At 54.3% G+C, this 15,174-nt stretch overlaps 2 protein-coding genes across 2 annotated transcripts; one reads left to right on the forward strand and one right to left on the reverse strand.

The window, feature by feature from the left end:
• The first annotated feature begins 1,616 nt into the window (after window positions 1–1,616).
• Window positions 1,617–2,035, forward strand: LOC116748661 (putative serpin A13). Its single transcript, XM_032621760.1, is given in 3 exon segments — window positions 1,617–1,726; window positions 1,728–1,910; window positions 1,912–2,035. Coding segments are annotated over 3 exon segments (417 nt in total).
• Window positions 2,036–6,405: 4,370 nt separating this feature from the next.
• LOC116749868 (serpin A3-8-like) lies at window positions 6,406–12,910 on the reverse strand. Its single transcript, XM_032624680.1, is given in 5 exon segments — window positions 6,406–6,601; window positions 7,631–7,783; window positions 10,319–10,457; window positions 10,460–10,591; window positions 12,259–12,910. Coding segments are annotated over 5 exon segments (1,272 nt in total).
• Between the last annotated feature and the right edge of the window lie 2,264 nt (window positions 12,911–15,174).

Raw genomic sequence — 15,174 nt, forward strand, 5'->3', positions numbered from 1 at the left:
AGGAAAAGGAAGAGAGGGCACCCAAAGAGACAGAGAAGGACTAGGAAGAGGGGACACGTGGGGAGAGAGGAAAGGACAGTGTCCACAGGATAGGCTGGACCTACCAACTGGGGTCTTTGGCCGCTCACAGGAGCAATGGCAGTTGAGACATGCGGGGAGGAAGCAGATTGTAGAGTTTCGAAGAGAATCAGTGGTGCACAGGGGTACAGCAAGGGGAGACATTTCTTTCTAGCAATTTGTCATCAAAGACAAAGAGAAACAAGGGGGAGCTGGAGGGGAAAAGAGAGGAAGACATATATTTTTGAAAACTGAAAGTTGAGTGAAAAGTGAGCACGTTTAAATGCTGCTGATAAGAAGCCTAGAGAAAAGAAATGGTTGACAAGTCATGGAAGGAAGATATTAATCAATAGCTAGTAATCAAGTTGTATCGCACACTGATGGGGCCTTGAGCTGCAGGGGACCTGCAGGAACAACCAGTGGGAGGTTTCCTGTCTCATGGGCAGACAAGCACCTGGAGACCAGAGTCCAAGGGTCCTGGGAGATGCTGGGACGTAGAGGATCCTGGGAAGATCTTGGTCCACAGAGGCCCCTGGAGGGAGGGCTGACTTAGACTCTCTGACTAGCCAAGCTGAGTCTGCCTGTCCCTGGGGCTGAGCTAGAGCAGGAAAACCAGAGAACTAAGGTCTGTCCCAGGAACCTCCTAGAGGCTCAACACAACCAGTGTAGGGAGAGAGACCACTTGTCCTTCACAATTCTACCTAAAAAAATCTAGTGTGGGGCTTCCCTGGTGGCGCAGTGGTTGAGGGTCCGCCTGCCGATGCAGGGGACATGGGTTCGTGCCCCGGTCTGGGAGGATCCCACATGCTGCGGAGCGGCTGGGCCCGTGAGCCATGGCCGCTGAGCCTGCATGTCCGGAGCCTGTTCTCCACAACGGGAGAGGCCACAATGGTGAGAGGCCCGTGTACCGCAAAAAAAACAAAACAAAACAAACAAACAAAAAAGAAACATTCTGTAGGGCGGATTCCACTCTGTGCCTCTTACAGATACTGCTGGCTGCCAGCAGTCCTTGGCTTGTGTCAGGCGCTCGCAGCAGGTACACAAGGTATAGGCGCTTCTGTTCAGACAGGCTGTCTGCTAGATGATCTGCTCATCTGGTCATGAATCCGCCCCCCACCAGGCTCTGGGTTCAGTCCTGACTCCACCACCTACCAGCTGCTTGACCTTGGGCAGCTCCCTCACCTTCCCAAGCCTCTGTTTTCTTCTCTGTCAAATGGGGATGTGAAAACAGTGCCTTCCTTCCTCACTGGGCTGTGGTGAGGATGAAAAAAATATTCTGTAGATCAGGAGAAGAATTTGAAAAAGAATAGATACATGTATATGTATAACTGAATCACTTTATTGTACACCTGAAACTAAAACATTGTTAATCAATTGTACTCCAATATAAAATAAAAAGTTTAAATAATTTTAAAAAAGAGGTCATGACCCTGAAGCATTTGCACAGTGCCTGGCACAGAGCAGACACTCCGAGAATTAGTAATATCACTTATTACTATTACTTTTGTCATTGTTGTTGTCCTTTCCTGCCCCTGTTTCCAGACCAAGGAGCCCCGAGGATGGAGATCTGTCGGTGGTGGCTGCCGATCACCGTGTTCATGGCTGTGGCTCACTGTCTGGCCCTGGTTAACCAAGAAGATTCTGATCTCACCAACTCCAGCCCCCAGGACAGCCTTGGACTGCCCCAAAATCTCTGAGAGCAATGTAGGCTTTGCCTTCAGCCTCTACAGACATGTGGCTTTGGGTGCCTCTGGACAGAACACTCCCTTCTCCCCAGTAACCATCTCTTTGGTCTTGGACGTGTTCTTCCTTGGGGCCCCAACACCCAGCAGAACCCACCTCTTGGAGGGCCTGGTTCAACCTCAACGTGGGGTCCGAGGCCCAGATCCAGGAGGGCTTCCAGGATCTGCTGTTCAGATACCCTGACCGTGGGCCGGTGCACATTCAACGGCCCGGGCCCCTGGAGGCCACGCAGTAACAGGTGGAGGCCCAGAAAAGCATCCACAAGCATGCAGAGACAGATCCAAGGGAAGTTCGAGGCCTGCGTGGAAGAGCTCGGGATGACACTACAGCAGTCCTGGAGAATCACGTGCTCCTCAGAGGTGAGAGAACATATATCCAATGTGGAATCTCCATCTTGGAATCAGGGCTGTAATACATCACAACCCTACTTTCCACAGCATCTGAGAAGCCTCCCTTGCTGACTTAGACATAGGGGGCAATAATTTTCTGCCCACTGAATGCTTGATGTATCTGCTTGTACACCTCCAGTGATGGGGAGCTCATCATCTGTCCCATTTTATTGCTACTTGTTGAGTTTCTTTCAAAGAAGTATTTGCACCTTCAGTGTGCAAACTGCCTGGGGAGATTGTTTAAAATCCTGCACTTACCCCAGGAGACTCTGATTTACGGCAGGGGGAAGTCAGGGACAGTGTATTTAAGCTCTCCTTCCTTCCCCTCTCTGGTGACTCTTCTGCAGGAGGGCTGTGATCGCCACTTGAAGTAACCCTGGAAGCAAGCACTAAATTAAGGGGCATGAGTCCCCTTCCTCTGGCAGGTCCCAGGAGGCACGGGTTAGAACAGGAAGAATCCCAAAGCCTCAAGGTCTTTTATTTCCTCCAAAAGAGCCAAGAGGATTGTATGCTTCCCTCCTTAATCATGCTCTTAATTCAGCATCGAATTCATTCTCCTCACATTTGTACAGTGCTCTGTGGGTCTCAAGTGGTTTTGACAGCCACAGTCTCCCGTTGCAGAGCACAGGCTCCGGACGCGCAGGCTCAGTGGCCGTGGCTCATGGGCCCAGCCGCTGCGTGGCATATGAGATCTTCCCGGACCGGGGCACGAACCCGTGTCCCCTGCATCGGCAGGCGGACTCTCAACCACTGCGCCACCAGGGAAGCCCGACAGATTATTTCTTAAAGAAGAAAAGTTATTTCCTGAGCCAGTAAGGCATTACTCACATACACATCTATGAACACTTGTCGTGTGTCATATGTGTTTACACATGCACACACAATCGAAATATGAAGGCTTTATTATCATGACCAGGCATGGGACATTATTAACTTCTATTGAATTTTCTTCACATCCCAACAAGGTAGACTGTTGTGTCCATTAAGAGATAAGAAAACTGAGGCACAAAGATTAGGTAACTTGCCCCAGATCTGAAAGCCTGGCAGAGCCTCGCCTTCAGATCCACACCTACCTTCAGAGCAGCTTGTACCACAGTGATACATATTTTCCTCTAAAATTAACCACCTTCCAGAGAGGCTGAGGAGACCACAGAGAGCAGTAGTATTTACATATCATAATACTATTACACTATTGTAAAATATTCATCCCCATTTTACAAACAAGGAGACAGAAGCTCAGGGTGGTCAGGGGCTCAGCGCCCCCAGGGTCACACAGGTAATAAAGGACATCAGGAGTAGGTTATGGAGCCAGGCTTGATGTGCAGAGTGTAGACTCCACATTCCCATGGGCTGCCAAAAGGGTGGCCCCCTGCCTGCTCTCAATTCTCTCCAAAGGTGACATTGACATTTGTCTTCACCACGGGGTATGTTCAATCCCCACATATTTGCAATTTTCCAAAGCAAACCTCTGAAAAAATAACAAAGCTGGAGGCATCCCATTTCCTGATTTCAAACTGTATGACAAAGCTATAGTAATCAAACAGTACGGTACTGGCATAAATATTCACATAGATGAAAGGAACAGAATAAAGAGCCCAGAAGTTGACTCTTGCACATACAGTCAATTAATATTTGACTAGGGATCAAAAAACCAATCAATGGGGAAAAGATATTCTCTTCAAAAAATGGATTTGAGAAACTAGATAATCACATGCAGCGTCCCTGCTGGGTGTGCAGCCTCAGGTTAGGGATGCGGTCAAGTCACCTCTATTAGCTGTCCCTTAGGACTTGGACCACGCTGCAGCTCTGGTGCCTGTCGCCCCACCTCCTGAATCTTTCCTAAGGTCACACAAACGGGCCCAAGGTTACAGGGTCTTAAAACACACAAGCCGACTCCAGCCCAGATCACACCACCCTGAAGACTAAACTGCAGAAAGGCCATCTGCACCCCCTCTCGCTCTCCCTCCCTCCCCCTGCAGCCCAGAGCAGGCCTCCCCTCATTCTGTTCACCCTGCCCTTGCCCCATCCCCTGTGCCTTTAGATCACTGCATCCCATGGACCATTGATCCTTCCCCTACCCCTAAGTCCCCTCCGCTGTCCCCTGGGTACCTCTTCTGTGGTCCTGGGGTGACAGCTTTCCTCCCATGCCCCTCCCTCCTCCCCACTCTGTTCCTTCTCCTCGGTGACCCCTCTATCAGGTGCCCTTCCCTTCTCACCCCATGGCATTCAGCTTAGGGGACCTCCTCCCCTCAGCGCTCACCTGCCCATCCTGGGGGACGAATCCTCATGCTTCCCTCCAGCCCTGATTCTCTGCTGACCTCCCCTGAGCAGATCCCTTGGCTGCCTCCAGGGAACCACATATCTGGGATCTGAATGTGAGGGTGTCCCCTGCCCTCCTCCCAACATGCTCCTCCTGCTGGGGGTCCTTCCTCAGGGGATGCTCTGCCATCTCCCAGGAGCCAAACCCAGATGCGGGTTATTTGCCCTTCTTCCCCACGTCCACTCACAGAAACATGGGTTCTCTTCACAGCCTTCCACTCATCCCTGCTCTCCTTCTCCATCCTGGGCTTTGGCCCCATTTCCTGCAGCATCCCCTTTAATGTCCAGCCTGCATCCCTATCCTGGCCCTGAATTGCTTCTCTACACAGCAGCTGGAGTCATTTTTCTACTATGCCCATCTGCTCAGAGAGACTCTATGTTTAAATTCCTTTAAAGCTGCCTAGGACTCTATGGAACCTTTCCAGCATCCTTACTGAGCTGCCAGGCCCCCAGTGGTCCAGCGGTTCCATCATGGCCCCATCACCTCTGCAGGCCCTCCGCTTCCTGCTCCGGGTCTGCCCAGCTTCCTTCAGTTTCTTGAAAATGTCTTTCTCCTGCCAAAGACATTCTCCTCTCTGTTTACCCTACCGCATTTTATTCTTCCTCTGATGGCAGCACAAAAAGCACCTCCTCCAGGAATGGCTCGCCGACTTCCCAGGCTGAGTTTGATCCTCTTCTATCAGCCTCCAGAGCCTTGTTTCATCATCCATGTTTTGCATCAGTTCCTAAGTCCCATAAGGGTCACTGCTGTGAAAATCTTTGAGGGCAGATTCATTCTGTGGTTTAGAGAGTTCCTCTGATCCAGGAGGTTGGGATAACATCCTTCCGGCAATAATTAGTAGCTGTGTGGCCTTGGGGAAAATGACTGAGCCTCTCTGTTCCTCAGTTTCCTCAGCGGTGAAATGGGATGAGTAACAGCAAGTATCTCATGTGATCATTTCAAGGACTAAACGGGTTATTCCAGGTAGAGGTCTGAGCAGGCTGCCTGGCAGAGACATCTCAACCGTTCAGTTGTGGGTGACGTCATCATCTATGCCGGGAGCTGATCTTCCTGGAGATGACACAGCCCCCTATCACATCAGGGGGATGAAGAACCAAGTGCGTTCCTTTTATTGCAGGTGTGTGTTTATTGACCTTTTGCTCCCATACCCCTGTTCTGGCTGCTGAGGGGATCCTCTGTCAGGGAAGTATGTGGAACTCGTCAGGTGGTGGAGTAGCTCGTCTGGGAACCTGGAAGTAGTTGGTCTCCCAGGTTGAGGTGCTGGGGGGCAGCAGGGGAGATCCTGGGGGGAGGCCCAGCTCAGCTGCAGGAGTGAGGGGTCCAGGGGCTGTTCCAGAAGAGGTAAGGGTCGGAGCCCCTGCAATGTCAGCACGAGGGCACATCCAGGGGCCTGGGGGATGGAAGAGTGAACCTGGACCTAGGGCCATAGTGCCCGGAAGTGGGCATCAGGCAGCAGGGGCCCCTCCCAGCCCTGGGCCTGAGGTCCAGTGGGCTTGGTCACAAGCACGAAGCCTGCTCCTGGGCTGGCTGGTGAGGCTGAGACAGAGGGGCCTAGACTCTGGGGTGGGCTGAGCGTGTGTGGGAGGTCGGGGGGTTTGGCCTCGGGGCCCAGGCAGTGGCAGGAGCATGGAGTCAGGCAGATCAGCATGGAGACACACAGAAAAGAGTCCAGTCCAAGGAAGGTGGTTTATTGCTGTTGTAGGGCTCAGAGCCTCCTTCTAACCAGGACACAGACTCCCTGGGCATGTGAAACCCCCAGCAGAGTCACTGTCACCTTCACAAGGGTGAGCAGGTGGGACCAGACAGGGGGATCCTCGGGGCACAGGGACCAGGCTTCCCCCAGGGAGCTGGGCACCCAGCTCCTTAGTGACGGGACCCGCTACTCAGTGGAGAGCTCTAGGCTTGACTGGGGTTGGTGACTTTGCCCAAAAAGATGATGCTCTGGGTGTCTTTACTGAGTGTGGGAAGCATAAAGGGCCTGTTGAAATGCATAGTGATCACTTCTCCAGTTTTGTAGATCAAGTTGCTTCCCATGGCAGCAGCTCCTTCCATGCCCTCCTTGCCCACGTCAAGCACAGCGCTGCGGACCACCGGGGGGACCCCAGAGCATTACCCACCAGAGACGAGGTGGGTGGGAGGTGAGCAGCTGCCTGAGTGCCTCTAAGGGGACTGACACTCATCCACCTTCTGCCGCTGGCCGTCACTGTGCTGGCAACCTGTTCAACTTGTTTGTTTCTCCCAACAAATGTCAGCTGGTTTGCAGTCGTGATGCACAGATGTGCAAAATGCAGTCAAAGGCTGTGAGTGCTGGGCCCAGGGTCAGAGAGGAAAAGAGCAGGGCTTCCCTGATCTGGATCCCTCTCTGTCTGAGTCCAAAACAGCCCCCATTTTAGGGGAGGGGGCAGCTGTCACAGGCACAGGCAAATGTCCACAGTCCCTCCATGTCGAAGTAGCAGATGAGCGGACACTGCTTTCTGCTCCTCTCCTGCCCTAGCGCTCAGTTACTTTGCATAGGAAATGGCTTCCCATCCCTGGGCCCCGCAGGCCCCTTGGCACATGGGCCTCCTTTGCCAGGTCCTTTGGCAGGTGGGGTGCAGGGGAGACTGCAGGGCTGCCCAGCCTCCCCCATTCACTGACTTCTCTGCTTCTAGGATCACAGTACCAGGGGCCCTGGTGTTCCTGTCCTGTGCTCTTAGTACATTTCCATCACGATGGCCCTGTAGCTGTTGTTAGTACCTATTACCTCTTACCTGCTCTGCTAGGCATAGCACATGAGCCAAGAACTACAATGCTCGTTTTAAAGATGAAGGAAGTGAGGGGTACAGGACTTGAATTATTTATCGCATAGGCAGTAAAAGTTGGAGTATGAGACGGGGGTTCACAGCTGATTCCGCCCCAGGCCCTCCCGCTAGATGGGCTTCCATGTCACAGTATGTTGCAGGGAAGGTGGGACCACCCCCAGGATGGTCGTAACCAAGCCCTTCTGCGGAGTCCAGGGAAGGTGACTGAGTAAAGAGAAATACAGTTATTTTACTCATTCAAGTTTACCCAAAAGTCTGGCTGGCCTTCACCATTCAAGCTCCCATGTGGAGATGAATTGTCCAAAGTTTAAACACCCACCTGGGAAACCATCAGCGCCTCTGCATCTTTAATGCCTGACTGGCCAGCTGCCGGGGGGGGGAAGACTTTCCCCATGCCCATCTGGTGAAGGAAGTATTGCAGATCATAATCGCTGGAGATGGAAAACTTTGGAAGGAGGGGGTGAACTCTTGTTCTAGGAAATGAGAAAAATAAACCTGAACGTCTGCTGGACTCAGAGCCTGCCTTTCTCCCATGTCTCGGCGTGGTCTTCCTTGGTTTCTGCTCCAACCACCCACTTCTTGCTGGAAATACGGACTCTTTTCCACATTTTCTTTACCCCTCCTCCTTACTCTCCTTAAACTGTGAATTATGCATTCCCATCGGCAGGAGTCTAAAATGCCAGGCAGTGCACCAGCACCACACCTGGCCCTGCTTCACCCCTGCAAGCCTGTAGGGTGCAGGAAACACCCTAACTCCAGCAGCTGGGAGACTTTGCTGGGACAGCTGCTCCAAGGGCACCAGGAAGGCTTCCTGCAGGAGGTGGCATGGACCCTGAGTCCCGGAGGAGTGAACGGAGCTGACTGGGTGAAGAGGAGTCCAGGAGGCAGGAGGATGCACTTGCAGTAAAGAGGGAAGAAAGAAGGGCTGCCCCACAGCACAGAGGCAGCCTGAGTGCGGGCAGTGGGGAGGGGAGGGGCCGGGAAGGGGCTTGGGCAGGATGTGGAGGGCTGGGGACTGCATTCAAGGGCCTTGGGGACCTGAATCAACCAATCCAACATGTCTATCTTGTCTTCCCAGTGAGCTCCTTGAGGGCAGGGATGCATCCGCTTCTGAGCAGAGGTGGCAGCAGGTTCTTGGAGCACCAGATGCCTCCTCTCTCTCTGTCTCTATTTCCCTTAAGACTCTTCTCACCGTATCAGCTCTTACAGATGCCAAATACGAGGAGGCTGTGGCTCCCATTGAACGTTGAGTCCCTTGGGAGCAGGGAGGTACCTATTCCTCCTCATAGGCCATCTTTCCTCCCTCCCTCCCACCCTCCCCCCTCCTTTATCCATTCATTCAACAGTTCCCTAGTGAGCGCCCTCCATGGGCCAGGAGCCTGTAGATGCTGGTTCCCCCAGTGCTTGTAAATCAAAGATGTCTGATGAATATTCTATCCATTTACAACTATTCACTGAGCCCCCGCCCTGTGGTAGCTCTTGGTACTGGAGGAAGGAAAGGGTAGGGAAGGCAGTACATGCAGGGGGAGGGTGGGTCCCGTGTCCTGGAGTCTCCTGGGATCTGCAGTGAGGAGGGGCTGAGAGTCAGGCAGCCCCAAGGCGCCCGGTCCCCTGGACAGGGGTTGGGGAAGGGACCGCAGCCTCAATGTCACGTCTAGGCAGGTCTCTCATTCTTTGCGGTTTATAACGTACTTGCCACACCCGCTGCCCCTAGGATCTGCATAGCTGCCCACAGCCTTCCCTATCTCCCCCGCAGCGGACACTGCGCCCACAAGTGCCTCTCCCTCTGCCGTCCCCCTTGTTATTGGTCTCCGGATTCCACGTCCTGGCCTGTGTGTCTGCGCTCAGTTTATCCAGAGCCCGACCCCTTCCGCCCTTCCTGGTTCCTCCTGGTGCATCCCCAGCGGCTCCCCTGGGTGAGTGCACTGGGCGCCCGGCTGGCCTCCCTGCCTCCATGCTGGTCCTCGGCTGTCTGTCCTCCACTGGATGACCTGGGTGATCCGTTTAAAACATGACTCAGATTGTTCACTCTTTGGCCCAAAACCTTGTGATGAGTCTCTATTTCCCTTAGAGGGGGCGCGTCGAGGGGTCTGCAAGGCTCCAAGTGACCTGGATCCCCCCTGGGGTCCTGACCTCTCCCAACTTTCCCTCTCCCTCCCTCTGCTCTGCTGCTCTGGCCTCACTAACTCTCAACCACACCAGGCTCCCTCCTGTCTAAACAGGCTTTGCACTGGCTGTTCCCTCAGCCAGGAACGCTTTTCCCCACCATATGCACATGGCTCAATCCCTCATCTCAAACATCACCTAAGGGCCACCCTGCTTACAATCACAAGCTACTTGCGGGTCCCATTTTTTTCAAGATTTTACTGTGCTTTACTATCCCCACCTCCCCATTTCTCCCCTCTCAAAGTACCAAATAATTTGCTATATTTATTTCCTGTCTGTCTCCTCCAACTTCAAAGTAAGTGCCATTAGGGCGGGGGATTTACGTTTTATTCGCTGACCTACCCTCAGAGTCTAAGTTAGTCCCTCAGACATAGCTTGATCTTCATTCATTCACTCATCCAATCAGTGCTGAATGGCTGAACGGGTAAATGAGTGAATTACTGTTTAGCCCGTGCAAAGCTGATGCTCACGTCTGTCTCACCTGAGCCCCCAACCGATCCCAGTGCCATCTGCCCCGCTCCACCTGCAAGAGGTGGAGCCACGGAGAGAACAGCGTGAGTGTCCTGGGGTTGTGTGAGGATCCTCACGACTCAGCGCATGTCAGTGTCAGAGGAACCCTCAGCCCCGCCCCCTCTGATGTCACCATCTTAGAGAAGGAGCAGCTCAGGCCCAGAGCCACGCAGGCAGCCAAGGGCAAGGTCACCCCTGGATGGGCCCTCCCACCTCTGCCCCCACCCCTGAACATTACTGAGGCCCGGGGGCTGGGGGTCCGGAGTCCTGGAAGAGGGGGAAGGGCCGAGAAGGCAGGTGGGTCCACGGCTCCGGGTCCTGGGGACAGTCACCTGGGCTGCAGGGAGTCTCTCCACCTCCTCAGCGTCTCTGGGAGCAGCTTGGCCTCCAGGTCGTGCGTTTTGCCCTCGTCAGGGAGGATGAAGGGCGCGCTGCCGTCGCCGGTGTACCTGAGCTCCACCGCGGTGCAGGCAGCTCCTCGTCCCGGAAGTAAGGCGTTTCCAGGCCCCCAGTGGTCATCATGGGCACCTCCACTGTCCTGTTCCCGTTCACGTGGAACTCTGACTTATAAGTATGGCTGGGATCAAAGGGCTTCCTCCACTGGGCTAGAGGTGGAGGGACAGGTGAGGGGTCTGTGGTGCAAGGGTTGCAGGCGTCTCACTCCTCTGCCCTGGTCCCTGAGCGGGGGAGACCCTCCCCACACCAGCAGCCCCCCACGTGCCTCTAGGGATGGCCCTGCTAGGTTTGCACATATACCTGGGCAGGTGGGTAGGCCCTTGGGGACGGGGGTGAGCCCACGGGTCTGGATTGGGAGGGGGGACATGAAACAAAACAGGTTAATTGTGCTACGTGAGAAACCAACAGGAACAGGACAGGGCAAGGGAGAGACGGGGTGAGGCTGGGACTGCGGAGAAATGGGAGCTCCTGGTCCTTAGAGGGAACAGTGTTAGTGACCAGTGGCTAGTCGTTGGCTTTGTAGGTGGAGCACATGTCCCCGCAGCCTTGTGAGCCAGGCTGAAGCAGGAGCCACATGGGTGCTAGGAGGGCAGGGCGGGGTCAGTAGAGGAGAGGGCTGAGGTCTCCCCACAGGAGGATGGAACATTCAGTGATGGGGGCTTCTTGGGGAGATTAGGGCCCTGGGGCTTCATGGAGTGTGCATCCACCCCCGCTTCATGCTTTGTTTCCACCCCTGCCTGTGTCCCCAGAGTTAGAGGCAGGAGCAGAGGGAACGCCGGGCTGGCTGGGGTGCCCCTGGTGGGGAGATTTCGGAGGAGAAAATCCTAGGACAGTGCAGGGTTATAAGAGAGGAAAGCACAGGAGACTCGAAGAACAATTGTAGCAGGCCTGGCCTGGACTCCTTTTCCAAAGAAATGCAATTCTGTGCCTTCATTTATAGACGAAAACACAGATCCAGGAAGGGTAGCCCTGGGCTCTGCCAGGAGCCCCCAGCACAGGGCTAACTTGTTTCCCCACAGCTAGTGTCTCCTAGGCACCTGACCACGCCCAGTTTCGATGATAGTTTTTCCTGTCCTTATCTATTCTGGGTCTCTATTGCACTACTGGCTCCATATATGAAATCTATCTGCCTTCACTCTGACCCTTATGAATTTCCAGGCTGAGGTTTGCAATATCGAGTTTCTATCAATGGGACTGGGCACTGGTCCAACTAGAATCTGGGAAAATACACTGCCCTGGATATTGTCTTCCCGCGACTTTCCCCAGATGGTAGCCTTGCCATTCCCACCCTCAGGATGATAGAAGCACACAATTGAAGAGCCTTGGGGGGTCCAGGCTGCTCAGAGGCTGTCACACTGTGAAGATGGCTGCCAGCCCCACCTTAAGCCCCGGAGACCAAGACCCTTAGAGGGAGCCCAGGTCAGACACAGCCCACGGTGCGCACAGCAGAGGCCTTCCTGAGTGTGTCCAAAAGCATCTCAACAGGCAGGAACCTGGAGTTCCCGGCCACCCCGGAGAGAGCTGAAAGAACAGCTTCTTCTTTTGGCAAGTCAGAAAAAAGTCTCTCTCTGCCTCACACAAAGTAGTGGCTCCACTGCACTTATGTCTTGTAAAGTGAAGTATAATTTGGATAAAGCTAAAGTAGACAAAGCCTATGGTCGGGGCGGGGCCTTGGTGCCTAAGCTCCCTTAAGCCACGGGGAGCCCCTCCTGTAATGGCTTGCTAACAACACATGTGGCTGAGCCAGAAGAGAAATAGTCCTGGAGCCTCAGAACTAATTTCATTTATCTTCCCAAACCCCAATCTGGCCACCCACATTTAGAGAAGATGTATTTCACCAGCATCATCTCTGTGAGCTTGTCAAGGTCCTTGAACAGCTCCACAATTTTCCCCTGCGTTTTATTCCTCACATAGCCGTTGATGAGCTTCTTGGCAGTGTCAGAATCCCAGAAGTCGGTGGAGAAGGCCTCGGAGGCACACAGCGCCCGGGCATCTTCCCTGAACTTGTCCAGAAGCTTCAGCTGCTCCTGGACGAACACGGCGTTGCCCAAGCTCAGCTGCAGCTGGTCGCTGGGTCGGCCGAGCGTCTGCACGAGGTGCTGGAAGCCCTGGTGGACTTCTGTCTCGGGGGTCTCTGTGAGGTTGAACTTGAGGCCTTCCAAGGTCTCCGTCAGGGTGGGTGCTCGGGCCCCCAGGGACAGGAAGGCCAAGGCCATGGAGACGCTCAGGGGGGAGAAGATGACATTCTCATTGGAGGTCTTCAAAGCCAACTGCTTGTAGAGGCTGAAGGCGAAGTCGGTGTTGCTGGAGACGAATGTGTGGTCATCCACAGGTGCCCCTTTGTGTTGGTCCTCTGGGGTCACATCCTCCGGGTCAAGCCCGCCCCCTGGGAGGCAGTGGACACTGGAGCAGAGCCCAGCCACCAGGAGCCCCAGAGCCAGGAGTGGGGACATTCCCTCTGCCCTCATCTCTGAAAAGCAAAGCTCCTTTAAGTCTCGGTGTGTCCGATGATGTCCCAACCACCACCCAGTGTCCCCACGTGGTCTCTGTTCTCTCTGCCTCTGCTGCTTTGTGACCTCCCAGTTCTAGGCACCCTCCTGGGCTCCCAACATACATGAGGAGGCTTTGGGCTCCCTCTCACTCTTTGATGCAAGTCTTGTAATTGTTACCGATTTCCCCAATGGAGAAACTGGGCCCAGAGGCGGAAAGGGGCTTTTCTAAGGTCACCCAGCAAGGAAGTAGAAGAGCGAGGGCGAGAAGCCTGGGTTGCCTGGCTCCAGTGGGGAGCTGGTGATGGGTGTGAGGTGCTTTCCAGTGAGAACCCATCCCCCTCCTGCTGGGAGAGCAGCCACCGTCAGAGGGGACCAGGCAGCAGGGCCTCCGTTTCCACTATGTCCCCTGTCTGCCCCCCAGGACGGAGTCCTGGACTTAGAGGACACAGCACCTCTCCCGGCCTCTTGATGACAAGTGTGTGACATTAGGGGGGCACTCTCATTGTGGTACCTCGTTGCAGTGAGGGTTCAGTGAGAGAGGCCACCGCAAGCAGCGGGGCCAGCGCTGGAGCCTAAGTGACCCTGATAAGTGTTGCTGTAAAGATCAAAGGAGGGTAGAGTGTTCTCTTCAGCCCCTGGCAGGTGGACACATGGTGGTTGATTCCACCATAAACCTGTAAAGGCCTCCTAGTGGGGAGAAGCAGCGTGGTCTCAGAGTGCCAGAGGCCTGGACAAGGATTCCATTTCGACCACTAGTGAGTGCTTTGTGGTGACAAGCGAGTGACTGAGCCCCAGGTCCCATCTCTGTCCATGTTGAACGGCTCAGGTGACATGAAGTATGAAGGTGCTGGGCTCATAAGAGGAGTTCCAGCGGTGTCATCTCCTCCACATGCCACCCTCACTAGGACCCTACAGGCCAGAGCTGTGATCCCTGAAGATAGGGGACAGAGGACAGAGTTACTGCATGAAAGTCTGAGAGAGGCTGAGTTCAAAGCTGGAGGCCTCAGCAACAGGACTGCTTACCTTCAGCCTCTGGCCCCTCATCTCAGAGTTCAGAGGAGAAAGGGCTGCTGGGGTGGTGTGGGGGAGGGGAGCAGAAAGGAAGAGAGAGAGAAAAGGGGCAGAGGAGGGAGAGGAGAGGTGGGAGGGGGTGGAGGGGAGGGAGCTGAGCTGAGTCTCATCCAGAGGCCGGTGGAGAGGCCTTTGGACAAGCCTGGGGACAGAGGTGATCAATTGTCCCAAATGTCAGTTTCCTCAGTGCTGATGCAACCGTTTCTTTCAAAAAGGAGTCAAACATTATCCCCAAAATTATTTCTGGAGAAATAGTACCTGTGTATCTGGCCTGGTTGGAGGGCTCTGTTTCTGAGCAATCTGTCTTTCCAGTGCTGGACAGACTCATCTCCTGTTGCTTGGCTGTGGGGCCCTTCAGGGACAGTATAGCCCAGGAAACCCCCCTGGAGACCTTGCAGCCTCTGCCCAGAGGGACCCAGGGCACTAATTCTGTCCGCCCGGCCCTGTTGAGAGCAGCGCCCTGTGCCGGACAAGGAGACGCGCCTCACAGCCCTGGTGGGAGTTCTGACCCTGGCGGTGGATGCACAGCTATATGGGGTGCACAGCTGGCTCGAATCAGAATCCCACAGAGCAACTTCCCTGGTGGTCCAGTGTTTAAGACTCTGTGCTCCCAGTGCAGGGGGCTGGGGTTCGATCCGTGTTCAGAAAACTAGATCCTGCATGCTGCAACTAAGAGCCCTCATGCTGCAACTAAAGATCCTGCAAGCCGCCACGAAGATCCCGAGTGCCCCAACTAAGACCAAGTGCAGCAAATAAATAAATAAATATTAAAGAAAAGAAAATAATCCCCCAGAGTCAAAGGCAGAAATGACCCCAGAAGCCCTGGTGGCATGTCCCTCCCTTTGCAGAATCAAAACTGAGACCCAGAGAGAAGACTGGTCTTCAGAGGGCGCAGAACCCTCCCAGCATCGTGACACAGGTCCTCTTGCCTCCCTCCTGCCTCATGTTCCACAGGCTCCATGCAGAGTACTAGAACCATGCGAAGGAAGGTTTCTCCAAATGTGGGCGCATCACAGATTAACTGCCTGGGAGAGCGGGATGTGGGGACTGGATCCAGAACTGCCACCTGCCCGGGATGCTGGATTCTCATGGGTGCTGCTGTCTATTTATCCCACAAAGATCTCCCCTGCTTGCGAGATGTCTGCGGGGACAACACAGTGTTCTGTCCT

The sequence above is a fragment of the Phocoena sinus genome, chromosome 2 (assembly GCF_008692025.1).
Source record: "Phocoena sinus isolate mPhoSin1 chromosome 2, mPhoSin1.pri, whole genome shotgun sequence".
Classification (NCBI taxonomy): Eukaryota; Metazoa; Chordata; class Mammalia; order Artiodactyla; family Phocoenidae; genus Phocoena; species Phocoena sinus.